We start from the raw sequence: 27825 nt of genomic DNA on the forward strand, positions 1-27825 counted from the left end.
CACTTTATCATTTATCCATGTATACTTTTATCCCTCAATATTTTTATTCCCACGTGTATTTCTCTTTCTCTATATATGTATATTACGTACAATGGAATAAGCTCAAGTTACGTTCGACTTTTTTTTTTCATTTTACATATTGTTCAAACTTCAATTTACATATTGGCCAACGAAGAAATCGACCTACCTTCTATATCTTTCTTTTTTTTAATTTCAATAATACCACACGCAATTACTGAAATTTTTAGTATAGGATAATAACGATATGTAATTACGTAATTGTTGATTAATTTAAATATTTTATATTTAACGATCGAAAATGGAATAGGTGATTTCATTAAATAGTAATCGGTTGCAATGAGAAATATTGCACAACGATAATTACGCTAATATCTAATTAAGCTCGTACGATCACTACGATTTACTATGAAAGTAATCAACGAAAGAAGTTTAATGAATGGCATTTGTTTGATAAAGAAAAATTTCATTTTAATATTACGAAATATCGTCGTTAATTATAATACGTCGATGTTACAGGTTTTCCGTTTGACCTCCTTTCTTCTCTACAGGATCCTGCTGCTCGACGAAGCAGAAAATGTTTTCGATCTTAAAAAGAGCGAAGGATAGAAAAGAAGAGACGAAGAAGAATAAAAAAAAAAGAAAGAAAGAAAGAAAGAAAGAAAGAAAAAAGAACAAAAAGAGAAAAAAGAAAAAATTCTACGTTGCATTCATAATGATGCTTTCGAAGTGCTACGAAGGGAGGACAAACTAGAATGAATTCGTTTGTAGGGACCAGAGACGAAAAGAAGAGATGTACGAAGTCGCGGTGGCAATAATTAGTCCGCTACACAGCCGGTAATTAAATTGAAGAAGGCAGCCTCGGCTCGTGAAGCGTGAATACGCTTTCGAGACGACAGAATATCAGACGCAAGAGAGAAAGTTGCTAGGTACCAGCGGAGATTTATGTCTACGGAGATAATAACGTTGGCGTTCATTGCTTCGTTTTACTGAGTATACGTCATCAAGGATGTCATCCTTTGTCTTTTAGTCGATAGAGTGCGTTCGTGCTTCATTTTCCTTTACAAAATTAGCAAACATTTTTTTTCACCTTTTACTCTTTTTTCCAAAAGGAAAATTGACTACACAATATCATGACTACTACAAAGATCTGATACGACCAAGTCTGATCGATTAAAAAAAAGGATGACAGAAAATTATATTATTTATATCTATTATCTTAAGTAATATCTCGCCAATGATTATATTTAATATTTTTATCTTATAAACGAAAATTTGATATACTCAAAAGAAATACTATCTCCATTTAAGCTCGCAGTGTATATCTATGTAACCAGTATGTGTCATATAGTATCGTAACTTTGTAAAAAAATCTAAATCAAACAAAAATATTTGTATTCCATTTGTAAACTATAGAAATAAAAATCCATTTTTCAAGCTTTCATTTTATTTCTCAAACATATTTATAGGTATCTACATTTATCAAACTCCAACTGATGGTAAGTGAGCTGTGATGATAATACGTGAGTCGTTATATAAATAACCTAGTAACTATTAGAATTATTTTTCTCTATGATTCATGTCTAGTCTACTGCTAGAATACGAATACTTTGTAAACTTAATATTACTTTAAATATGATACACTCTACTCGTTACCGGTATATAATAATATGGGTATACGACTGTATAAAACTCCTCGAAAAGAAAGAAAGAGAGAGAGAGAGAGAGAGAGAGAGAGAGAGAGAGAGAGAGAGAGAGAGAGAGAGAGAGAGAATGAAGAAAAAGAGAAAGGAAAAAAAAGAAAGAGAATTCCTAGAGAAGAATAGAGTTTTCTTTTACTCTTGTTGAATTCAAAGATGAGGCTCGAAGACCTAGCTGTTATTATCAGGAGGATTTGCAGTTTACGTTCGTCGGATCAAAATGTATAGGATATAACATCCCTACTCCTGATTCTCTTGATAGCAAACTGGAGGAAAGAAGAGGGAGAAAAGGAAGAAGAGGAAAGAATTTTTCAAGTTTTTCCTCTTCGAATGGAAAATACATCCCGATATAGTATGAGATAGTACGAAGGTTCACCAACGGATAAAAAGGAGTTCGCTGAAGTCGAGGAAAAGGCTTGTTGCAATGAGAGAAAGAGAGAGAGAGAGAGAAAGAAGAGAGTGAAATAGATAGAAAGAGAAAGATAGAGAGGGAGGGGATGGTAACAAGAAGCGGAGTCTCAATCTGCGAATTCGTGAGCGACCAGGGAAAGTTTTGTATTCATACGGGCAGCAACGTCGCCGATTCCGTTCTATGCGTTCGCGATAAATTCGCTTCTGTTGACACGGGAATTGAATTCCCTTTTCTACCTCGTGGCCTCAAAGACGGAAAAGTCGAACGAACGAATTTTCCACTCGCAATACGTATCTGTGTAGCTACATACACGCGTACAAAAGTGCAAAGATAAAAAAAAATTCGATAAAAAAAGCGAGAAAGAGAGTGAAAGAGAGAGAGAGAGAAAACGAAAGAGAGAGAGAGAGAGAGAGAGAGAGAGAACGAAAGAGAGAGAGAGAGAGAGAGAGAGAGAAAGAGAGAAAAGAGAGAGAACAAAACAAAGGGATCGTTAAAAAAAAGAAGAAAGAAAAACAGAATGTTTGATAGGAATGCACACATGAATATATAAATAATGATCGTTCGAGTCCTTGCGAAAACGATTTGTGTAGAGTTTGATATAAAAAATACAGGAAAAGCTGGCGCAGGTGTTAGCTGCGTTTTCTTTCTAAAATATGCAATCAATTCAGCTCAACTTTACACAGAGAGAATTTTTCTTTGTACTTACCTTTTTGAAATATTCAATGAACGATCTGATCCAGCAATAATACACACGTATCTATATATACATGAAAAAGATCGATTAGAGAGATAAAGAGAGAAAGATAGATAGTTAGTAACGGAGGAGATAAAGGAGACAAAGAATTAATAACGCTTTTTGGAGATAGCAGGCGTTAAACAGCATCTAGGTGTCACAGCATGAGAGGTGTAACGTCGAGAAAAAGGTCTGAAAAACTTGACAAAAGTTCGCGCTCGACAAAGTCGCGATCCTTTATTTGTGAAGAGAAAAAAAGTAAAAAAGGAAAAAAGAATAGGACAAGAAACGGGAGGGGAGATTCCAATATGCAGATTGGCGAACCTAATACGAAAAAGTTGCGTGCTTACTGATAGTAGTTTACCAAAAAGGATCGTCGCTGAAATGCATCTACGTAACAATAAAGTGTCCATTGTAACGAAAGCATTAACGAAATTAAGACTTAACCTTTTACTGTTTCCTTTACTTCGAACGAATTCTTCCATTTCATTTAGGTATGTACATACTTTTTTAAATATACTTATGTATGTACACATATTTATAAGTATATACCTATATATACATATATCTTGTCTATTGGTACAAAAAGAATTTCTCTTGTGAACAATAATCCTGATAATCAATATTTTTTGTTATATATATAATAAAAAAAAAGAATATATATATATATATATATATATATATATATACACACACACACACACACACACACACACACACACAGTCAATACTCTTGGAGCTGATCCTGTTTCCAGGTAAACGTAAAAGCCATGGAAAGACTAAAAATCAGAGCGTCGGAGCAATTTCAAGGGGATTAGTTCATCAATGTTTCATGAGACGACCACACGGCATGTAATCTACTTTTTAAAATGGAAATCGAGAGAGGAGACCGAGAAGAGTAACGACCTTTTCAACATCACGCACAACTTTTGAGTCAATGATATGCCGACGGGGGCTTTGGATTCCCTTAAAGTTTGACCTCCTCCACTTAGAGCTCTCTCATCAGCTTCTGAAAACATCGAACGTAATGCGTGACGTCCATTTATAACATATATTTGGAAAGTTTCTTTACAATGTAAGATGATTTCGGTAACCAGCCTGAACGCACTGGTTATGGCCGACGAACTCAAACAAGGAAAAACAACAAATTTACGTTCTTTCTCGATACTCCTACAATTTTTCGATTAAAATTACGCTTGCCACGATTATGGTATGTGCGTCGTGAGATTAGATCGAATTTTATCGTAGTAGTTTCGTCGTTAAAAATTAAACAGATTGGAATATGAATATTTTATAGAGATGTAAGTTGTGCCTTTTTCTTTCTTTTTTATCTTACTTATTTCATGAAGATGAATTAAATAATAACTATCTTAATTATTTTATATTTTACAGTAATCAATAAATCACAAAATTTTTATTTTTATTCTCAATTAAATTGGTACTGTGTATCGCGAAATGATAAAATATTTAATTTCATAATTCAATGAAACAGTGAGTTCGATGATTGGAAAAAATGAGCGAACGTATGAAATCGACCTTCTCAAGTTATTTTTATGTGAATAATGGGGAGAGATAGATGGGATTATATTAATGGCCAAATATCCGCCAATCATTAGTCGTACCATTGCATTGAATTTTCGAACTAGCATCGAATTTTCGATGTTAGTAGCCACGAACGACATGGAGACTGAACGTTATCGAACGTTAGCGATGTTTTGTACACTAATTAGCTTCGTACCCGCTGCTGGACAGCTGATTTTCCAGCTAGCGTTGATTGACGCGATACTCGAGCCTCGTGTCGAACCTCAATTGGGACTGAATTGCTCGAGCGCACCGATACTTCGTTAAACACACTCCTGTAACGATCGAGTGCATCCTATTACTACGTTGCCGAAATGTCACTCTTGTCAACGACGACGATGTCGCTAAACCACATCGATACTCTGATCGAACTCTACCCGTTATTACAACACCTCAAACTTCATGTTAAACTTACGATACCTTCGCTTTATTCAACAACTATACAGGATTATCGATTCGTTTCGCATTTCGAACTTGATCGGAATTTCAAACAGCTACGAATCGACGAACGTGCTTTAGTTTTATCATTTAATTGCGAAAACTTTTGCATTATTTATATACATAAATAAATAAGGTATATTCTGTTAGCTTCACCGGAATCGCTTCAACTATGGATTTTGCGCATGAAAACGATAAAAACTGTTTCGGATAAACGTATAAACTTATTTAACTTTGTTTTCGAATTATTAACGAGCTTTATTTCGGAATAATACTAATAATTCGTAGTATTAACAACGTTAATTCGTAAAATAGTAATACTAATTTTATAGTACTAATTCTAATAGTACTATTTCTATAGTACTAATTAAATAACTAATTCTATCTTACTTACTTAAAAACAAGAATCAACTGATATTGAATCAATTGGATTATTACTTTTGAAATCCATCATGTACAGAACAAAAATCAACTGGTATTGAATCGAGTGGATTATTACTTTTGAAATCCATTGTGTACAGAACGTACTTACGTTAACAATGTCGAAATACTTCATGAAGAGAATCGAACAAGGTTTCTAGAAAATTCGAATAATATCTGGAGGAATGATAAGGGTAAGACAGTTGTCAATGATAAAACGCTGTACAAGCAGATTTTATTTAGACGCAAGGTCATTTTGAACATTTTTTGTGAAGGTAAACAGATACAGTCTGTCAAAGAAGAAATTCGTTATAAATAAATCGTTATAAATAACACGAAAATAAATAGATTATTGTGTTTATATGAATGGTCTTTATTTTCATTTTTTTTTCTTTTTTTATTGTTCTTTTCATGTGCAAAATCGACTGATGAAAATAAATTTTCCGAAACTACGAAATACCCTGTATATATATACATATATATATATACATTCTTTTCTCTTTGCATTTTCTCGCAGTATTTGTTCTTTTTCCTTTGTTATCGACTCGGCATACTTTTTCTTTATTTATTTTATACCAATGATTTTACAGTTTACCAAAAAAAGTAACAAATTAATACAGATAAACTAATAGAGAAGGAGAGATATACTAAAACAGTAAAAGAAATTGTCATGTTAAAGTAGGGTAATTAATCGGTACATATATGTACGTACGAATGATGTAAATTAAATGCTCTTTTCCTCTTCTTTCCCCTCTCTCTTTCTTTCTTTCAAATTAGTACATTTATAGAAAAAAGAACGATCTAACAGTTCATGCGTATTCAATTACACCGTGAAAGTGCTCGATAATTATTCCGGGTCAATGCTTTAATGTCAACAACTCGAGGAAGAAACAGGCAATAGGGTTTTGACTAAGGGAGAAACTTTGCAGTAAGATCGAGGAGAGCTGTCTGGTAAGGGAACGACCAATGACGAATCATCTTTGCTCGTGTAAATGTATCAATTAAGATATTTACGCATATCTTCGAATATAATCACAATGTTTAATAACGATTACATATCATAGAAAGAATTTCGTTGACAATTTTTCTCTGGAGAAAGAGATAAAAAAAATAAAAATAAAAAAAGATAAAGAAAACAGGATCGTACAAAAAAGTTCACGAGAGAGATTTGCGAATGTCAGTACTTATTATTCTCTGAGCTTTCTTTCTCTCCTCTCTCTCTCTCTCTCTCTCTCTCTCTCTCTCTCTCTCTCTCTCTCCCTCGCTCTCTTTTTTTTCTTCTAACGTTGGAAACATATGCGCATATTTCGCTTTTTCCTAACAAGAGAGAAGAAATAGATAGAGGGGGAGTGGAAAGGATAGGACGAGAAAAAGTAGAGTGCAACAGAAACGCCATGCCTCTAACGTATAACTCCCTGCTAAATTAGAATACCACATGATCGCATTTTTATACCCTTCTTCGCATCTCTCGCTCTTTCTCTCTCTCTCTTTCTCTCTCTCTCTCTCTCGCTCTCTCTCTTCCTCTCTCTCTCTCTCTCTCTCTCTTTCTCTCTCTCTCTCTATCTCTTTCTCTCTCTCTCTCTCTCTCTCTCTCTCTCTCTCTCTCTTTCACTCTTTTCTCTTTTATCCCCTACGCGTACGTTTTTTTCTCCAAGGAAAATTCAGTAGTAAAATACGACATTGATTAACGAGACGGAAACTGCCTGTTGAAATTGAAATGTTGAGACGAATAAGAGAAATAAAAATATAAGTTGATATTATCAGAGAGAGAGAGAGAGAGAGAGAGAGAGAGAGAGATACATATAACTCGATTCAAATTACAGTCGTACGATGGGTGTCTTAAACGCCACCGCAATTACATCTTACTTTTCAAAGATCAACTTCTTCTACGCGGAACACGAGTGCCATTATAAATGTCACGAACATAGTAGCGAAGTGCTATACTTATCTCGGTTGAAAAGAGAAAAGAAAAGATGAAAATACGAGGGGTAAGTATGACGACGACGTCGACGACATCGACGTCGACGTTTAAGTCGGTACGTTGACGTCTGAGTGCATAAAATTGTTCTTCCTTTTTCTTCTTCCTCGATTATCTCTCGAGTTCACTTAAATATTCGAAACATAAAACAACATTTTTTATCGTAGAATGCAACGTTATTACACCATTAAATATTACTCCATATCATAAACCATAACGAAAAAAGAATTATTCACCGAGTGTTTTCATTATTTCGAACATTAATAAGCACCATAATTAACAATCTCTCTCTTTCTCTCCTCTTTCTCCCTCCTCTCTCTCTTCATCTCTTTTTCTTTTTTCTTTTTTGCATTTAATTTTTCTAGTCAGTAAATCATTCCCAAATGTATGACCTTAATTTAAATTTTCTTATTTATTTTCTCTTAGAAAAATAAACCTGTTTATAGTATATCGTTACAGAAAGCTGAGAAAAATAAGAAAATTTTTAAAATATAATTATCGTATAACGTAAAAGAAAATTCTATGATAATTCTTAAAGAAAAAAAACATACGAACGAGACGCTCATTATATACTTTCTATTGCTTCAAATAATGGCTATTAGCTAGGCTCTTTTCAAAGCTGACCAACCATTAAATACAGAAACGAGCAATCCAAAGTGAAAAGCCATCGGTTCATCCTTTTGCGGAACAACGTGCTCGTCCGTTCGTTCGTTCGTTCGTTCGTTCGCTCGCTCGCTCATTCGCCAATCGTGCTTAAAGCTTTCCCAACCGGGTCAATCGGTGACATTAGCGAGGAATTTCAAACTATCCACGGTCGTTCTCGCGTTTGTTCATTAGCTGGCAGTGGAATGCCTGTTAAAGCATTCGAACCATAGCTGCTCTTGGCTTTTTCGAGTTTCTTATCGATCGCCCTCCTCCCTCCTCCCTTCTTCCACTATCTCCCTCCTCCTTCCTTTTTTCTCTTATTCTTCTTCCTTTTCTCTCATCAATCGTTTCACGTTGCTCGATGAGAAATACCAGAAATGTTGTGTAGAAAATTCATTTCGAACGTAGATAAGTAGACATTCAATAACTGACTTTTCAACGTACATATATCTACGAATATAATTTAACACGTTATATGGCCATTCATAGAAATTTTTTTCTTTTCATTTTTTTCTCTTTTTCATTCTTTCATATATAAACAATATATATATATATTGTTTTATCAAAATGTGATTTGTGAAAATTGTGTGTACTAGATATGAAATTAAAAATCTCTCTCTCTCTCTCCCTTCCTCTTTCTCTTCTCCCTCTTTCTTTTGTAATTTTTCATTTCAATTTTCACTTATTCATCACTCGATGAAAAACGTAATATCGTTGAACGTTATTTTGAACAAACGAGATTAAATTTTGTTTCTAACATTTAAAGGTTAGTATTCTTTTCTCTATAGAATAATAAGTAATGTATCGATTTACATTAGAATACATTCGAAATAAATTAACTTCATTCTATATATGATTAAATGGCAAAAATGATATAATAAAACTTACCACAGGTATAAACGACTGTGAGATACGTCCTGATGTCCGGTCTGCAAGGGTCGTTAAACGTCGTGCTGTTTGCTACGATGGAACAACGTCGTTTGCCATGGCACATTTGCATTACCGTCTCTGTTGCGTACGTTGCCATACAAGCTGCCAAAACAGAGAAACGATATCGTTAAAATAACAATGGGGCGACACGTCGAATTTAAACGTTACGATAAAGTTCTCTTGCAAGACGAACGAATTCTCTCATCCGATTTCGAAATCCCCACACCTGTTGAACCGAATCTAATTCAGCTCAAACGTTCTCCGAATATGCCGTTAATCTTTCAAAAGAAATCATCAAGAAAAGTCGTTTCTATTGATTCAATGGAGGAAAAAAAGAAAGAGAAAAAAACGAAAAAAAAACAAAAATAAAAACAAACAAACCACAGAGTTTTCCTCAATATCTTATATGTTAATAAAGATTTTCAAGACGTGAAATGTAATAAGAAGAAATGAGAAAGTTGAAGGTATATAATAGAATGAAGTAGAGAAAGAGGTTCTAAGGAAAATTATGATAAAAAGTTGTATTTGTCGTACGATAACAAAGGTTGTCGTCGGAGCAACCAAATGCTTTTAACCGTTAGCAACTATCTCGAAGCAACTATTATTGCTCTCGACTTCATAACGCTCACAAACCTTTTCTAGTTACCTTCCTAGCTATCCGAGAAAGTTCAAGTGAGGCAATAGAGGAAGGCAAAAGAAAATCTCACAAACTTCACCAACAGGTCAGATAGTACCCTCACCTAAAACGTCCATTAAGCGTATAACACCGCTTTTTATTTTTTCTTGTTTCCTTTCTTTTTATCTTTTTTTCTTTTTTCTTTTCTTTTACCTCTTCTTCTCTTTGTTAGCCAAAGAAAAGCGTCGGTCTACTCCCAGCGGAAAATAAAAAGCTAACTATCGTTGGAAAACGCAAGACTGAACTTCCCAGTAACCAGCTACATCGATTCTTAAGATTTTATCTTACATCGTTCGAGTTATCAAGAGCATAAACGCGAAGCTTTATAACGCACGTTACATTTTTATTTTAATGACCGGCTACGTGCTAACTATCTTAATGACATCTTCGTTTTATATAACTTTAACTTACGTATCTTCTCGATTGCCTTTTATTTTGCTAATTTCAAAGAAAAATCCAAAGTATGAAGTATTTTGAAATATATAATAAATTTTGCGATATTACAAATATACGCAATACGTAACGAGTACGAAATTTTATCTGAGTAGATAAAACGATAGTAATTTGAAAGAAACTCTAACATCGTTAACTTTCTATCAGTCCCTACAACGTCAATGTAATTTTATCTTGTTTTCGTTCGACGCCATCATGCTGCTACTACTGCTACTGCTGATACTCAACGAAGAGTCCAATTTTATCGAGAAAAACCCCATCGAGTTTTTTTCCCACCCATCAAACTCATCGATACCTGTTTCCCAATGTGATGAATAAACGTACGCTTTTATTATTATTTAATCCGATTTATTTCTCCGAACGAAACCATTGAAGCTTTTGAGAACGTCAAAACGTTCAATTTTGAATGATCAAACGAACATAGAAATATCGAATTTCATTTTCATACGTAGGTGATAGGTAAACAGTTATGCATATAATACGAGATCTCTTTTAGTATGCTTTTAAATAGATTTTTTCTAATTCGGAATTGAAGGAAAAAAAATAAATAAATCGCCGGTTGTGTAATATCATTTGTTTGTAAACTTTACTTATGATTTATGAAAAGACACATAAAAAAGAATCTTCTAATGGCTTCGTTGTAACGATAAAAAGAATCGAAAGTGAAAGTCTTTTATAAATCGATCCATCAAAGAACTGACGAAACACAGTTGAAATGCATTTGAAAATTATGGGAATTCGTTTCTTTGAGAGCTTCGAATGAATCGTCTTTTTATACTCGTCGCAATATCAAAGCCAGAACCACTCGATCGATAGCCGACTGGCTTGTTTTAAACAAAAGGGTCATTAATCGAGCGGACTCACTATCGTTTTTCAGTCCGTGAGGTTGTGGACACTGAAGGGACTCGTACTCCAGTCTGCCGAAGGACGCACGGAAAATGGCCACTCTCTGTCCGGGGTGACAGGTGAGATTAATAACGTCGTTCTCGCAAACCACCTTACTCCTAAATTCGTCTGGAAGCAGAAGAAAAGTTTTGTAATAAACTTATGGATTTCCAAGCTTTTATATCTTTCTCTCTTACTCTCTCTCTCTTTCTCTTTCTCTCTTTCACACACACACACACACAGACACACGCACTCTCTCTCTCTCTCTCTCTCTCTCTCTCTCTCTCTCTCTCTCTCTCTCTCTCTCACTCTTTCCAGAAATATGTGAATACGTACGATAACATTATGTAATCTTATAAAAAAGCGACTTTCATGCATGAATGAAAAAAAAAGAAACAAATATCGCTTACACTCTCAGCATTCTCGTTGCATGATAAAGACGTTAGTCCACTTTCGAAACGAAAAATTAGGACGAAAGGATCTATGAAAGGAAAAAAGAAAGCTTCGGAATCGACATCTCTCGAGAAAGAGAACGTTCAAGAATTCGATAGAATTAATAATACACGATTTTTCCCCTCTCTTCTCTCTATTTCTTTTCTTTTCTTTCATATGTAAAAATATACAAATTATATGGATTGTAATATTTGTTCGAATTAATACCTACAATGTTTCCTTTGTTCGTTCCATCGAAAAATCCTGATTTTCTTTGGATCTAAACTTCGTCTTACCATTGTAACACTGTCTTTCTATATCGTTTTATTGCTTGGTCCAGACTATTTTTTGCGTCTAAGTTACCTCCCTATTGGACTAGTTTCTTTTTTGTCTTTTTATTACTACAAAAATGGCGAATGTATACCACTTATACCTAAGATAAAGTGTTATGTCTTGCTTTATTCAATCTACGATTTACTTTCTCTTTCTCTCTCTTTCTCTCTCTCTCCCTCTCTTTTTGAAAAATGTACCCACAGTTCGATCCAGAAATTTGATTTCAAATAATCTATCATATGTTTATTTATATTCAAATAACAACGTGTTTAATGAATATTCTTATTTAATAATAGTAATAATCTATATCTTTTTATTATTATACTACTTATATACGTTTTTTATATATATTTTTTTCCTTTTCTCCGTCTCCCTTCCCTCCTCTCTGTTATTCGCGTACACACGAATAAGGAGGAAGCTATCGAGGACACGTAACGAGTGAACTTAGTAAAGGCACAATGTTAAATGGTTCATGAAATTTCCTCAGCAAGGAGAACGAAACGAGTCGGGAAAATACAATCTACCGACCTCTTCTAATAATCGAATCGATCGAAATCAAGACGGTTGGATTTTGTAATTGGTACGATTCTCTCAACTGAAAAGCGAAGAAAATATTAAAAAAAAAGAGAAAAGGAGAGGTAAGAGAGAAAGAGAGAGACAGAGAGAGAGTAGAGGGAAGGAATAGGTAATTCCATCAATAGTGATTATTGTAAACGCATTTTTTTTATTCTCTTAATTTCTTTTACTTTACTTTTCTATTTCGATTGACCCATTTTCATAGTTCGAGTAATCAATGATATTTCTATTTACGTAAATACGTATAAACGTACATTCGAAATGTTGAGAAGAATTAAAGCAAAAAGATAGAAAAGAAAAACAGAAAAAGGAAGAGAATGTATAGAGGGAGAGAGAGAGAGAGAGAAAGGGAGAGAGAGAGAGAGAGAGAGAGAGAGAGAGAGAGAGAGAGAAAGGGAGAGAGAGAGAGAGAGAGAGAAAAGGAAAAGGAAAAGGAACGAGAAATAAAAGAGCAAAGAAAAGGATCCGCGTTTTCTCATTTTTTGTTTTTTTCTCTCTCTTTCTCTCTCTCTCTCTCTCTCTCTCTCTCTCTCTCTCTCTCTCTCTCTCTTTCGTTATACATTCGACAAAATGGAATTCTTTTCAGGAAATCGTTGTTGAGAACATCCGGCCCTTTTTTGACTATTTCCCCGAGAATTCCTGTGAATAATGAAAAGGGGTATTCGAGTCGGTGGCTTCGTAAAGGAGATGTTATTAGATTTTTCGACTTTCCATGGCTCACTATTTCTCTCTCTCGCTCTCTCCCTCCCCTCTCTCTTTCTCCCTCTCCCACTCTTCCTTACAAAACTATCACTTCCGGATTTTTAAACACGTTCACTCATACAATAGCCGAATAGTGAGTTTATTTCATCTTACTTCGTTGTTATTTGCCGTGTGCTATTCAAAATTCATTTCACTTAATTTAAAGAAAATTTTAAACGCCGAATGAGGACATATTTTAATATATTATATATTTTAACATATTTATAATACTCGAAATATTAAGAAAAATGATACCTACTATAATAAATTCTATACGATAGAGAAAAAGATAGATAAATAGAAAGATGTATTGAATTTATTTTGTTTATAATCCAATCCATTTATTGGATCGAGTAAATGCTGGAAATCTAATAAACAGTTGGATCCCGGAGAAGATAAATCTCCTTGAAAGATCATATCATCCGCTTAAATAACGCTGCTTTTCTCGTTAGTTTCCCTGAAGCATCGTATATTCTACATTTCCAACACATTTCAGGATCTCCTGTTAAAAACGAGATGGTCAACCGTCGCCGTGCTGTGTGTACTAGGTAATGTGGTTGTCCAGGCGTAATACGTCAACGTGACGATTACATATTACACGTGTCGCGTTACGTGCCAAAGCCAGCCGACACCTCACGTGTCGCCCGCAAATCCATTCGACGACACACGTGCCACTTATTGAGAAACTTGCGTTCGACACTGTTACAACGCGAACGCATCCGTCGACTTTGCCAATCATCATTAGAAGAATTTCGAGTTCGTTCAACATTATAACACACAAACACACGCGATTTAAAATTACAATTGCAACTATTATGATCATGCGAGTAATCAGAAAAGATAGTTTGCAAAAATTGAATAGATCTTTCCATCGTTTTTTTCCCCTTTCTTTTACATTATTTTAATTAATTAATTCTATGTATGCGATACAAACGCTTTCCTAATAATCTTACTTGAAATATTTTCGAAATTAAAACAAATATCTACATTAAGACCATTTCATTATACGAAATTGTGAAAAATTCAATATTGCATGGTCCAGAAAGAAAAGAAAAAAATATAAAGACAAAGATACTCTTTTTCTATCTCCTTCTTACTATTACGAAGCAGGATGGTATACGATTATCCTTGGCCGCGGTTCGTGAAGCAACCAGCCAGGGCTGGAGATCCCTTGGCACGCTTAAGCTCTCGGTTCGATGTCTTGTTACGGTAATCCGCGCTTAGCCGATTGCTTACGCAAGCGACAATGCGGCGCGATCTTAGGCGAAAATCTGAAATAACGGTGAACTTCGTATACGTGCTTGTTAACTTCTTCTTATTTTCTATAAACTTTCGATTCGATCGACGGTTTATAAAAAATATTTTCGATGAGTTCCTTTGAAATTTATCATCAAGATAATGCATGATAAGAAGTTAGATAATCTTTACTAATAAAATAAACTTTTATATAGATCATTGACGAGGAAATTAACATAATCAATAATGAACGATAAAAATAGTAATATTTATGGGACAATATTGTTATTAAAAATTCATGCCAATGTATGAAAAGTTTTCAAGAGTTATCGATGATAAGTTTTTATCGAATCGTATCTTATTCGATCGACAAGTTATGAAGTAATTCTCCCTACACTTTCAAAATGACGAGAGACCAAGTATATGTGTTAGCTTCTGAAGTAGTCTCTTTACGAGCCCTTTAGGTAGAAAACTATTACGACAGGTAATATGGAAAATTCTACTACTTCAGCTGCTCTCTACTACTTCTCTTTAGTTTTCGGTATATGCGGAAATGTACCATTTTCATGCTATAATACTTAGAATAAATCAAATCTCGACGAGAATAGGATAGTCGAAAGCACTCGGTACAACCAACGAAGTCGACGAGAAAAGCTCGCTATCTTCCGAAAAGGTATAACGAATTGCAATGTTGGCTCTCTCGCGTTGCGTTCTGACGCGTTTTCCCGTTAAATACTGTTTGCACTCTGCTCGAGGATTATGGAAACGTCAAGAGCGACGGATAAACGATATAATCGGAAGAAACGAGCTTCCATCGTAAAACTTTCGAGACTGCGTTCGCGTAGATATGCGATATATAACACCAGGGATCGGTATACTTTAGAATTATGATATTTTACGATAGTGTACAACAGTGTTCGTATATTTCTCTATAAGATACCAATTACATCGTACATTAGAGTACAAATAGAAGAAATGTAAAATGAATTTCGAAAAGTTGTAAATAAATTTATTCTCGATAGTCGAGCTTACGTGTAAACAATTTGTTTTTCTTTCAAACTCAACGAAATTTGAGAATATACTTTCTATATTTTGAAATGTTTGTAATTAAATAACTATTTCATCGAAGATTTTCCTATAAACGTAACGAAAGATTAACCCGTTCGGAAGCGATTTACGAAACGTGTGTAAGCTTTTTCGTTCTTGCAACGACGCGTTTTCTACGATCGTATCCAATTTCCGCAGACTGATCGCGATCGTTTTAATTGTTCGATACAACCGAGAATACTCTCTCCGTACGATCCGATCGATCGAACGTACATAGGTACCTAGATACCTTCGTCGTGGCCACGGCGTATCTTTAATCAGTGAGATTGCAACTGGACTAAACAATTACAACGGTGTATCGGCTTGTTACCGATATCTACTGAGCTCTTGCATGCATTCACAGCACAGCTTGCCCCCCCCCACCTTCTCTCTCTCTCTCTCTCTCTCTCTCTCTCTCTCTCTCTCTCTCTCTCTCTCTCTCTCTCTCTTTCTCTCTTTCTCTCTATGTATTTACGTACTCGCTGCGACAATAAAAAAGATAAAAGTACGTTGCCAAGATAATGCAGTTACGATATTGGTAACCTACCGCGACATACAAGGGAGACCATGTCGCGAAATTCACTACTTCACTATGCCGAGGAAAGCTGATACGTGTTGTCTTCTCTCTTCCGTATTTTTTCATTAAGATCGAATTACACGCTGCGATACAGTGAAAAGTCTAAGAGCAAACAATGGAGAACTAATAATGCACCGTTAATAAAAATATAAAATTTCATTTTCTACGCCTAACTATTTTCGATGCTTTTTCATTATGTATTATAATACATCTACATAAAAAAAATGTCTCTAATAATTTTAACGATTTCTACAATATTTTTTACTATTTTGTTTCAGTACAAATATTTGGATTAATCGTTTGTAAAACGTATATCGATAAGATAAAGCTTTTTTTTCTTTTTTCTTCTTTTTCTTCCGTTTTTCAAAATAATTTAATATTTTACAAAGTAAAATTATTTTTATCTCGTTATTCCAATATTCATTTGCTTTGTAGTTATCCAACAAAAATTTTCATATAGTTCAATAATACGATTAATATTTAACTTAACAAAACCGAACATGCGTATTTAATGCGCACCGTCCAAGTTCGAAGCGTTTACTTATTAAAAATATATTAGTGAATGTTCGCATTAGCAACAAACCAACCAACGAAACAACCTGTTGCAGTTAAATGCTATATAATTTTTTTCTCAGATATAATCTCTTGACACACATGACAATTTATTCTTCTTTATATCTACTGAGTAGATATCTCTTCATGTATTTACGTCTCACAAATATTTTCATTTTTATGCGAACTTGAATATCAATTGTTTTCATTTTTTCAACAAGTTACGAAAATCTGTTTCCTTTTAGATTGATGCCATTGCCCAAAGCTATTTTACAAAACATAAACTGTACAGGGGGAAAACAAAAAAAGAAGGAGGAAGAGGAGGAGGAGGAGGGGAAGTGAGAAACGAAATTGCATCTCGACGCAATTTTCGCGAAGTAACACGACTGTCCGCATTTTTCTATACGAAAAATTAGAACCAATATCAATTGAATTCTCTTCCTGGCGTGGCGAGCGATATTGTACAATGATTTCTCACTTGTTCATATTCAACGATCAAAAAAAGAACTTTTGATGGATGCCGATCGTGATCGTGATCGTTTTCGTTATGCCCGTCAAAAATTCCCTAGACAAAGTAATGAAAAATTGTTTGATAAGTCGGTCGAAGCTCAATTTTGCTTCCAATATCAAAACACTCTAACATTATAAATCGTGTTCCCATTCGTCATACCGCAAAATTCTCCCATTGAAGAATTCATAGTCGATTATATTAATGTCCGTATAATGTGTATGGCTAATGAAATAATCAGCGACAACGATTCGAACAAAAAAAACAATAGATAAATAGATAGATAGATAGATAGATAGATAGATAGATAGATAGATAGATAGAGAGAGAGAATGAGAAAGAGAGAGAGAGAGAGAGAGAAAAAACGAGAGAGAAAGATGAGAAAATGAGAAAGCGGTGACGCGCGATGCCCGAGATGAAACATGGACAACGTTTTGTTCGTTTGAACGATATAGAACGAGGATGCATTGAGTTTGTATGAGTGGATCGGAAAAATCGACGGCTTTGAATGACGTTGTTCACTTTTTTAGTGTTTCCGTATACTATAGCTAGAATACGGAAAATCAGGATCCTGTAAAACGATATCGACATTGTTCGAATACTCGAACATAAACAAAATTTTATTGAATCGAATCTATTTAATGTATCATATCGAATAGTATAATATTTATAGTATACATACGTACATATATAGGATGTACTATGTAATTCGATCATCTAAAATATATTATTAAAAACAAAAAATTGTATTCATATATAAATAAATGTATATATATATATATATATATATATATATATATATATATATACATATGTTTGAAATGATAAAAATACATGGTACATCCTATATATTTTACACCTATATATATATATATATATATATATATATATATATATATATATATATATAATATTAACCAAATGATAACTTACAAGGACTGCACTTGTAAGCGACCTCGACGTACTTTGCAAGACCAGGACACGGATCTCCTTGGAAAGTCTTCGGGCTTGTGTTGAATTTACACTGCCTCTTCTTCTGACACATCTCGACGACCGTCTGCAACAGTGAGTACTAATGCGTCATTCAGATGACCCGCTCATTTTATAGTGGGACGCGCTTCCATAAAGTAAATAATTACGGTAAGTAGTGGAAATGGAAGATAACGTGGAATCTCTGTATATGTACATATAAAAGAAAATTTATATATGTACATTTATATATATATATATATACTGAAAATAAGGTTCGAAGAGATATATAATATTAATATTATATCCACAACGGCGAAATTAAACTTTAATTGGAAACAAAGATAATTATATATTGGAGTATAATATGAGAGATCGATTGCTGAAATATAATCTTAAAAGTTTTAACGAAGGGAGATTCAAGACATCGAAAAGTAGTCCTGCGATGAAAAAAAAAGTAAGAAAAATAAAAAAAAAAAAAGAAAAAGTGAGCGAAAAAAAAGAGAAAGGAAAATATCAAGTGAGAAGGAGTTTCAAATAATGACGTCACGATTTTTAATTAAGAAAATTTTATTCAACGTGATTATTCGTTAACTATGTGAAAAAATAAAAGAGAAAATTGTTTCTATCAAACCGAATATCCTAGTTCTGACCGAGGCGAGTTCGCAACATTAGATACTTCCTCTCTCATAAACCACGATCATGGCACCAGCTATCCATACGGTGATTGTTTCGAATTCCTGAAATTCTACCTTCACCGGAAATTTGTGGAAGCTTCGATCGAACGAATCGCGCAGCTGCAAGAAGTTTAGAAGGTACACGTAAGGATGAAATTAAATTTGTCCGATCGCATAACTGCGTTTGGTAAGGACCATTCATTTACCATATTTCATGCTAATGGCTATGACTTTTTTTTCTTCCATCTTTAATAAGGTTACATTATTACATAGATAGATGTACATACGTTTTTATACATTCGTGTAAAATTCAAACAAGAAATGTATTTTCTTTTCTCGTTAATTATAATTCCGATGCGAAATGTAAGTACGTACTTTTCGCATTTTCCAACGTGAAATGAGATTCATTGGGAAATCCTTTAACCAATATTAATTTTAATAAAATTCCGTCTTACTAAAATAGCTAACTGATATTAATTAGGTAGGTACGTATAAAAGAAAGAGAGAGAGAAAGGAAAAGAAAACGAAAGAGAGAGAAAGAGAGAGAGAGAGAGAGAGAGAGAGAGAGAGAGAGAGAGAGAGAGAGAGAGAATTCCGGAAACTTGTTAGGAAATATAAAGGAAGAGAGAAAGACGAGCTTGACTGAAGATATTATCCTTAGCTTTCGCCTCGTTTAAGTCGACCATCCATCCATCTTTGTCTAATGCAATGACGATCCAATCATTGAAATTCTCGAGTTTAACTTCGGAGAGAACAGCTCACTATATTTCGCACACCAGCCTGAGGAGTCCCACAGGAGAAATCGATTTTCGGTACGTCGGTGAACTCGTAGTTACGATACGTACCACCAGGCAACCCCTTTCCAGATCAATCTATCCTATTCTGGACGGGTACCTAGCTCGCTCGTTCGCGCACCTACACTGTGTTCTGTTAATTCGTTGCCTAATGAGTCACTTGTCCATCCCTCTCTCTATCGTCTCTCTGTCTCTTTCTCTCTCTCTCTCTCTCTATCTCTCTCACTCACTCACTCACTCACTCACTCACTCACTCATCCTCTTTCTCCTTCTCCTTCTCCCTCACTCAGAAGACGATACTCTGTCGGTCATTGTTCTAAACAAGTCCCTAATTCCTGAACTAACCTTCTCCGATCTTACAATCCGCGAATACACGAGCAACAAACATGTTGTAACATTTTCCTAAAAGAAAGATAAATGGAAAGAAAGAAAAAAAAAAAAAGAAAAAAGAAAGAATATCAAAAAATTCGATAAGATCCATAAGAAAATGATTCTTTATTCGATAAAGATCCGATTTCCTCGCTCTAGGTAAAGTCTTGTAAAGGCCGTAATTTAATTTAGCGAGCATCCTGAACGAATTACGAGATTCGAATAGCTTGCTTTTTTTCTCCTCTGTCTTCGAGCTTTCCATATTACCTCCTACCAGCACCACCATCACCACCATGACACCGGTAAGAAAAATTCTCTTTTCGATATCTCAAATTTTATCGACTTTTCTTACTCGAGCAAATGATGCCAGAGAATCCATTCGTAAAAATTAAAAGACAACTCTCTCTCTCCCCCTCCCCCCTCTCTCTCTGGCCGTCTTTAGTTCACCGGTTCTAACTTCTTTCCACTGAGTTTCTTTTTTGATTTTATTCTTTTTTTTTTTTTTTTTTTTTTTTTTTAATATTCTCTGTGATCCTTTAACGAGATATTTACATACGCCGTGAATTAGGCAACTGAAAGAATAACGAGTCTACGTGAACAGAAAGGAAGGAGTGAACTTGATTAAACTTTGAATTTGAAAAAGAAAGAGGAGATAAAGAGAGAGAGAGAGAGAGAGAGAGAGAGAAAAGGATGGTTAAAAACGAGAAACGATAAAAGAAATAAAGAGTATCTATGTACAACGAAACGTGAAATATGAGATCGGTGGAAGGACAAGAATATCTTTTACTCGTTCAGTGGTTGCTCATACGGATTTTTCTATTGTAGTAAGATGGCTAACTTGTTACCGTCATTGCTATCGATTTATATCGCTGTCCGAAGCATTCGCGATTACGCGAAAGGATCGTGTTCTTCTTCGTAACTCTACAATTCCTTTCTCCTTCTTCATCCATTCTTTTACTTTATTTAACAATATAAGCTACGCTACACACACATTCTCTCTCTCTCTCTCTCTCTCTCTCTCTCTCTCTCTCTCTCTCTCTCATCTTTTCTCTCGAAACTGTAAGCTTTTATGTATATACAGATTTTTCTCAATTTTACTTCTTGCTTTTATTTGGCAAAAACTCTTTGAACACATATATTGTTGTTTTTGATATAAAAGAAAAAAAAGGAAAAAAAAATGAAAAAAAGGAAAAAAAAAATGAAACAATCCTAGTGTCATCTAACTTAGTCATTAAAAACCTAAAAGCTTACAAATAAATTATACTTATATTGATTGAAAACAACATACTGACACAAGCGAATAAAAAGGATTCATTGCAAAGCGGGTACTCACATCGCTCACACTCGTATGTTTTTCTTATGGGAAAGCCAAAGAAGAAGAAGAAGATAAAGAAAAGGAAGAAAGATCTATAAGCTTGAAAGGCCGGAAAAGTGCAGAAGTGCAGAGTGCAAGAGCACGAATCGGTTGATAGCAAATTATATGTTCGGTGAAAAATAGATAAATGGAAGACTAAAATAGAGAAGGAAAGGAGACAGGAGAGAGAGAAAGAGAAAGAGAAATCCATAAAGACGAAGATAAAAAGAAAGAGATAGATAGGGAGAATGGTAACTGACCTGAAAAAAAAAGAAAAAAAAAACAAAATAAAAAAGATATTCCCGTATTTCATCGAGCGTGGAAACTGACAAACTCGTTTGAAAAGATATGCAGCGGCAAGTATAGCTCAGAGCCGAGGAAATCCACTCAATTGCGAATACATTGGCAATGGGAAGCACGTTTGCCAACGGAAGTACGCTTTTCTTCGTTTAACCGGCTCGAATAAACTTTTATTTCTTTCTTTCTTTCTTTCTTTCTCTCTCTCTCTCTCTCTCTCTCTCTCTCTCTCTCTCTTCTCTTCCCTTTCCCCCACCTCTCTGTATCTCCATATTTCTTTTTTCCTATTATTATTCGTAGTTACCGTTTTCGAATAACGTCGAGTACCTATAATCGAATGTCGTTGGACGACTTTAACAACATCTATTCTTACGATTCACCATGGATATATAATTCATTCGTAATTTTCTCGAAAATTGTATTGTTCTATCGTGCCTCGATTGAAAAATGAAAATAATTGTGCTCGTGTATCTTATATTCGTTGTTAGGAACATTGGACAATAAAAAAGAAAAGAAAAAAAAAAAAGATAAAAGAGGAAATAGCCAAGGTTTTTTATCTTTCTCTTTCATTTGTTGTTCTATTATGAAGTGTATTCGCAAATCAAAATAAATATTGTGAATTAAGTATAACACCATATCTCAGGAATCATTCAGTATATACGAAACAAAAAATTATTTTCCCCGAAGGAGATAACTTGTCCTCATGTTCTTTCTCCCATTTCGGACTTTGACGAAACGCGAGTCCGAGTAAAAAGTAAATTTTCCATAAATAGAAAACGAACGAAACTAGGAAGAAAAAGTTTAACACGAAACGGAATAAATCAAAAAGATTCAATTTACATTTGGCAATGAGGTGCCTAATTGATATGTTTTTTCACATCGAAATTTCTCTACGATCCTTTTTGCCTTGTAAAACTTATTTAGAAGCTAAGCAAATCCTAGCGATCAAAAGTCAACTTGCGAATGCTGGAAGTTGAAAGTTAAAATTGAAGTTAACGCGAGCGACGCGTGGACGATCATAATGACTTTAATCTTCTGAGTCAGATTATGTAGCTTTTAATAGAACCCTGAATCTTCTACTGTGAACTTTGCTAAAGAATTAAACGTATTATTGACTATCTCGATAAAATTCTTGAGTATTTGAACATAAAGTATTCATGCTTGACCTTGTTAGAAAAATTTGCAAGATATGAAAAAGAAAAATGTGAAAGAGAAATCGAGGTCGATCAAGATACAACGATAAAAATGAAATTATTTCACGGAATTCTTTTCCAGGGATCGCAGGGTGCCAAAACTTGTGCGTACGTAAGCAAAGTTTACGAGGCGTGTAAGGAAGATGACAAACTTGCTTGCCACGCTTCAGAAAACACCTATGTCTCTCTCCTCCTTTTGGATACGAAATCGACGAATAAAACCTTCATGGAAGAACTCGAATTTTGAAGGAAATGGATCTAACAGAGACGAACGATTCCTCATAGAAATAGAAATGAAATATTTGAAATGGAAAAAGTTACAAATCGTGGAAGATTATAAAAATAAAGAAATAAAGAAATAAAGAAATAAAAATAAAAAAAAATTGAACCAGAATTAAAACTCATCCAACGATATAAACTAAATGAAAAAAACACCTCGATGATAGATTAAAATTGAGTTATTGAAACATATTTAAATCTTCGATAACCCAAAGTATGAGCCGTAACTTGTAAATAACGAAAATAATAAAAGAATAATAATAAAAGAATGATCGATCCCAAGAATGATGGATTTAGTGCTACAAAAAAAAATATAATCAAATCTTTCATTATCTTTCTTTTCTATCCAAAGTTCGTGTTCCAATTAACGTTGACACGTACCTGTAAAGAATCCGGCAATAAACACGTGTCGTTAGTTTGCTGATGATGATCGATGGCAAAATTAGATGAGACGTCGGAAGAGATGCCGCATCTTCCTGGTCCATTCGCAACAGCTCTCCCATAGCGCGCGAGCGCGACCGATATCGTCGTGCCGGGTGGACACTTAAGTGTCATCGGTTCCTCGTCGCACGCTGCACGCTGATAGGTCTTCAAGGTACCTGCCAACAGGGCTGTTACGTTATAAAGGGCAATGGTCATCGATATAAAGAAGAAGAAACAGTGAAAACGAAAAGAAAATGATTAACAAAGAAAAAGAAAAAGAACCGTAAAGGAGATAAATAAAGTAATAGAAAACGAAGGAAAAAAAAATTAAAAGGATTGGAAGATACAGAAAAGAGATAAATAAATAGAAAGATATAGGGGAAGTGTCGAAAGGTAAAAGAAAAAGAGAAAAAAAGACGAAATCAGGCGGCCACGTAAAAAGAAGAATAGATACGACATGGATAGATAGAAATAAAAAAAGAAAGAAAGAAAGAAAAGAAAAAAACAAGAAAGTAGATATATCAAGTGAGAAAAGACAATGAAGAGAGATAGATGGATAGACATAGATTCGAAAAGAGTGAGTATGAGAGAAAAAGAGTAAGTATCGAAGACCGATCGACGAGCCGTAGAGTGCCGTCGCCGCAACGGCGATCGATTCAAGGGGATTCGGGGTAATTAACGAGTGGATCAATCGGGATTGGTTCGCGAGACAAGAGGAGGATGAGAGAATGAAAGAGAGAGGTAGAGAGAGAGAGAGAGAGAGAAAGAGAGAGAGAGAGAGAGAAAGGGACAGAGAGAAGAGGGATGTGGGGTGTATCGATGACACGGATTCAGCCGCGAAAGCACCGTCGTTTCGTTTGCAAGCGTTACATTGGCGTATCCGATGAGAAGGGTTGGTGGTGGTGATGGTGGTGGTGATGGTGGTATAGAACGAGAGAGGACGAAGAGAAAGAAAGAAAGACAGAGACAGAGATAGAGAGAGAGAGAGAGAGAAAGAGAGAGGAGAGACAGACAGAGACAGATAGAGAGTGTGGGACGGCACGAGTAGACGTCATTTGTGGGATTTAGTGCGGAGAGCGTCCACGGCAGTTCGGCACGATCGAGTTTGCATATGGAACCGCGGCCGTTTCGACGTACATGCGAGAAATTGACGGGTGTGGTGCCGATAGGAATAACGAGTTTTTGGTTTAAATAGAGAAGACATACGTAAAAGTCGTAAGTTTTCATTGTTTAAAATATTTCCATATTGGTAGAGGAAAAGATGTAAACAATTAACAAGCAAATGATTATGTATGCGTCAGAGAATTTGATATAAGTGCATAGTGTTTCACCGTCACCAAAGATAATTAGTGTGATATCAACGATGCCCAAGGTAACCATCACCAGGTATGTCAGCCAAAATTCAGCGATCGATCAGTCAGCCATTGGTGTATCATCCCAAGTATATGGAAGAGAGTAACATGGAAAAAAGAAAAAAGAAATAGAGATTGTTAGTTATATTATAATGATTATTACAATGATGTGCTATTTAAAGTAAGCGATTTACTTTTACAACGATATCAATGATAACGATCCTATTTTATCAGATATCTTTACTTTGTTCGACCTCATTGGTTAACGACTTGTACCTGCAAAAAAGAAACGCGAAGAGAATGAACGAAAAAGGCCAAGAACCTCCGAACCGAACGGATTTCAAAAGGATCTTCGTCTTTATTAACGCGAAAGGAAAAAGGAAGTCTTTGTTCGTTACAGAGAATTCGCTCGTTTACTGGGTCAGCTCCGGTGTGACTCAAACGCTAAAGAGATAACGACCTACTCTGGATTAAGACGAACTACTTTAGATTTTTTTACAAATATTAAATTCTATACAGAACGAATATAACATGATACATGACAAGGGCTCATAAATTATATAAGCATACAATAATGAATGTAAAAAACACACAAGAAGAAAATAAAAGAACAATTAATGCTTAATAAATATAGAAAAATATTCTATACATTATTATTCCTTCTAATTTCACCATGTCCTTAAATCTTCGTTAATCTTTCAAATATTTTCATTGCAATTTCTTCAAGTAGAAATAATATCATTCGTATTCAACGAAATCGTAGTTCTTATCGCTTAATTGCTTACGAACGAATCGAGAATACTTTTAAATGACCAGTCAATTAGTCTTGAACCGTTCGATATCTCGATTCGTTTTCTATTTCTTGAACAAAAAAGAGCAAGTTACGAAGTATTTCTACGGAGCACTGCTGAAGACTAAATAAAATTGTTCAATAGTTGGCACATAACCGATGAGAAAAAGAATTCGACGAGTTTTCACAAGTATAAAACTCTGATAATGAGCTGACTCATTCGCAAAGTAATAGATTTGAATCATCTAATTACATCTTTATATTTTATACATACTGTTATAAAAATATTTTATTAAACATAAATTTATTTGAACTTCGTACAGGCAAGTAAAATAAATTATTATAGGTGAATAAAAATTATTCAAAAAATTATTTCAAATTTCCCAATACACAATTACCGACAAAAACAATGAACAAATAAGTCTATGCATTTTAAATAAAAATAATTTAAAATTATTGACGATAAAAGACTCATAATCCGATTACATTTAATGAATATCATTCTTCCCATGTTATTTTATTATTTGATGTTAATCGAATTATTGTAAGAGTTATTATAAAAATGAATTAAGCGGGGAAAATATTCTCCGATACTTGTAAAGCTTATTAACGATAAAATAAAAATTACGATTCTTCTTCGATTCTTATTCATAAAATGTACTTCATTAATTACCTTTCAAAGCGTACAAAGTGCATAGAATTCATCATACGTTCGAAAAAGTTTGTGTTATATAGTCGATATTCTCCGAAGATTCAAAACATCAATCGATTTTTGTTTTTAATTTACAAATTTGCTGTCCTTGTTCACGTTTACTTGAGCAAAGTCGTCAGAATATTGTTAAGAAGAAATAAATATAGATAAAAAGAGAAAGAGAAGAGAAAACGAAAGTAGAACGATAAATTCGAGCGTTTGTTCAGCTGCTACGACTTTATGAGCTCGATTTCCTCTTAATCAAGATAAACGTTATATGTACGAAAGAGATATTCTGACATATCTTATTCATAAATAGATATATTAAAATTCAACTTCATTACTGGAATCTTAAGTCGCACAAGGATAGATATTTTAAACCTGTTTGCTACATCGGTAGATACAAATAAGAAACAAGTATTAGATATACTTAAGAAAATGTTAGATGAAAGTATTGAAGAAGAATATAAAAAATAATAAAAAGAGAGAGAGAGAGAGAGAGAAAGAGAGAGAGAGAATTTTCTCGATAAGACAAAGAAGATCCTTTAAAAGTCCTTTTGTTTGGATATAAAGGCGTGGACGGGTTTTACAGATGACGATGGCTCTGAGTTACTTTACTCGTAAGTTAATCCAAGTTCAAAGGGCACTCGAAACGGAAGCTTACGAGAGGATTAAAGTGACGTCGTTCGGATCGATGTTACTACGTCGAGAAGACTGATGTAAACTGATAACCAAAAACGTTACGTAAACACACATACATACATACATATACACATACAGACATATACAATGGGGAATCGGAATAATTAAATGGAATAATTTTGAAGAATAATAGCATGGATTATCAAATAGGTAATAGTAGTAGTAGTAATAGTAATAGTAGTAGTAGTAATAAAAAGGAACGGGAAATTCCGACGATAAAGGGCAACGATTCGCGACGAGATTTTCTCGGATTCCTCCGCAACGGAAAGCAAGTCCTGACCCGTTTATAAACGCGAGAAAGGTAGTAATGTTAGTGTTGGTGATGGTAGTGGGGATGGTTGCTCTATGTCCTCCACATATGAGGTTACCCATTCCTATTCGCTTTTCGCTATGGAACAACCAAAATCCGGAATCGTTGCCAAGTTTAGAAAAGTCTGTCGTTGCCTTCACCCAGGGTAGCGGTGTACACAACTTTGGCCATTTCCTCCTTCATATCATCTCTTCCCGTCGTCGTCGTCGTCGTCGCCGTCGTCGTCGTCGTCGTCCACCAACGGACCAAGTACTCAGACATTTTTTCCGACGCTATTATGGTTAAGTAATGCGGCTACAAAGTGTTTTCTCATTGTCCGACAGATTTGCTTAATGTCGAACTAGTATGCCAGTATAGACATATTGGGCATATAGTGTAATATATATAGATATTATATATATTTATGTGTATTTTTACACATGCTAAGTGAAATACATGTCTTTGTAGGTATTTATTTATATATTTTAATTACTAAATAAACGATAATCATATATGATTTAAAAATATTCAATAAATTCCTCGATCCTGAATATTCTCAAACTCTGATTATCCTTCATGTACAGAATATTATTACATTTTTTCATTGCTTTTTTTTCTTCTTTCTTTCCTTTTTTAAGTACAGTTAAAAAGAAAGTACTAATCTCGTATTACGGCAACCCCTTCTTGATTAGAAACGAGTTAGTCTCTGAAATTCGCATTACGACGCGCACACACT

General features: G+C 34.5%; 1 protein-coding gene and 1 long non-coding RNA gene across 6 annotated transcripts in view; one reads left to right on the forward strand and one right to left on the reverse strand.

Annotated features, from left to right (window-relative positions):
- LOC124423919 overlaps positions 1-27825 on the reverse strand; it is a 128591-nt gene that overhangs the window by 19763 nt on the left and 81003 nt on the right. For 2 of the 5 annotated variants that reach the window (XM_046962289.1, XM_046962293.1), the window contains 4 exons: positions 23224-23453; positions 17844-17982; positions 10849-10998; positions 8814-8957 (listed from right to left, as the gene is read on the reverse strand). In XM_046962289.1, coding sequence (XP_046818245.1) covers positions 8814-8957; positions 10849-10998; positions 17844-17982; positions 23224-23453 — 663 coding nt within the window. The remainder of the gene's footprint in view (positions 1-8813; positions 8958-10848; positions 10999-17843; positions 17983-23223; positions 23454-27825) is intronic. The other 3 variants (XM_046962292.1, XM_046962290.1, XM_046962291.1) reach the window with 3 other exon arrangements.
- On the forward strand, positions 23657-26588 carry LOC124423921. Its single transcript, XR_006942195.1, has 2 exons — positions 23657-24754; positions 24852-26588. It is a non-coding gene; the product is annotated as an uncharacterized LOC124423921 (long non-coding RNA).

This window comes from Vespa crabro, chromosome 4 (assembly GCF_910589235.1).
Source record: "Vespa crabro chromosome 4, iyVesCrab1.2, whole genome shotgun sequence".
Classification (NCBI taxonomy): domain Eukaryota; kingdom Metazoa; phylum Arthropoda; class Insecta; order Hymenoptera; family Vespidae; genus Vespa; species Vespa crabro.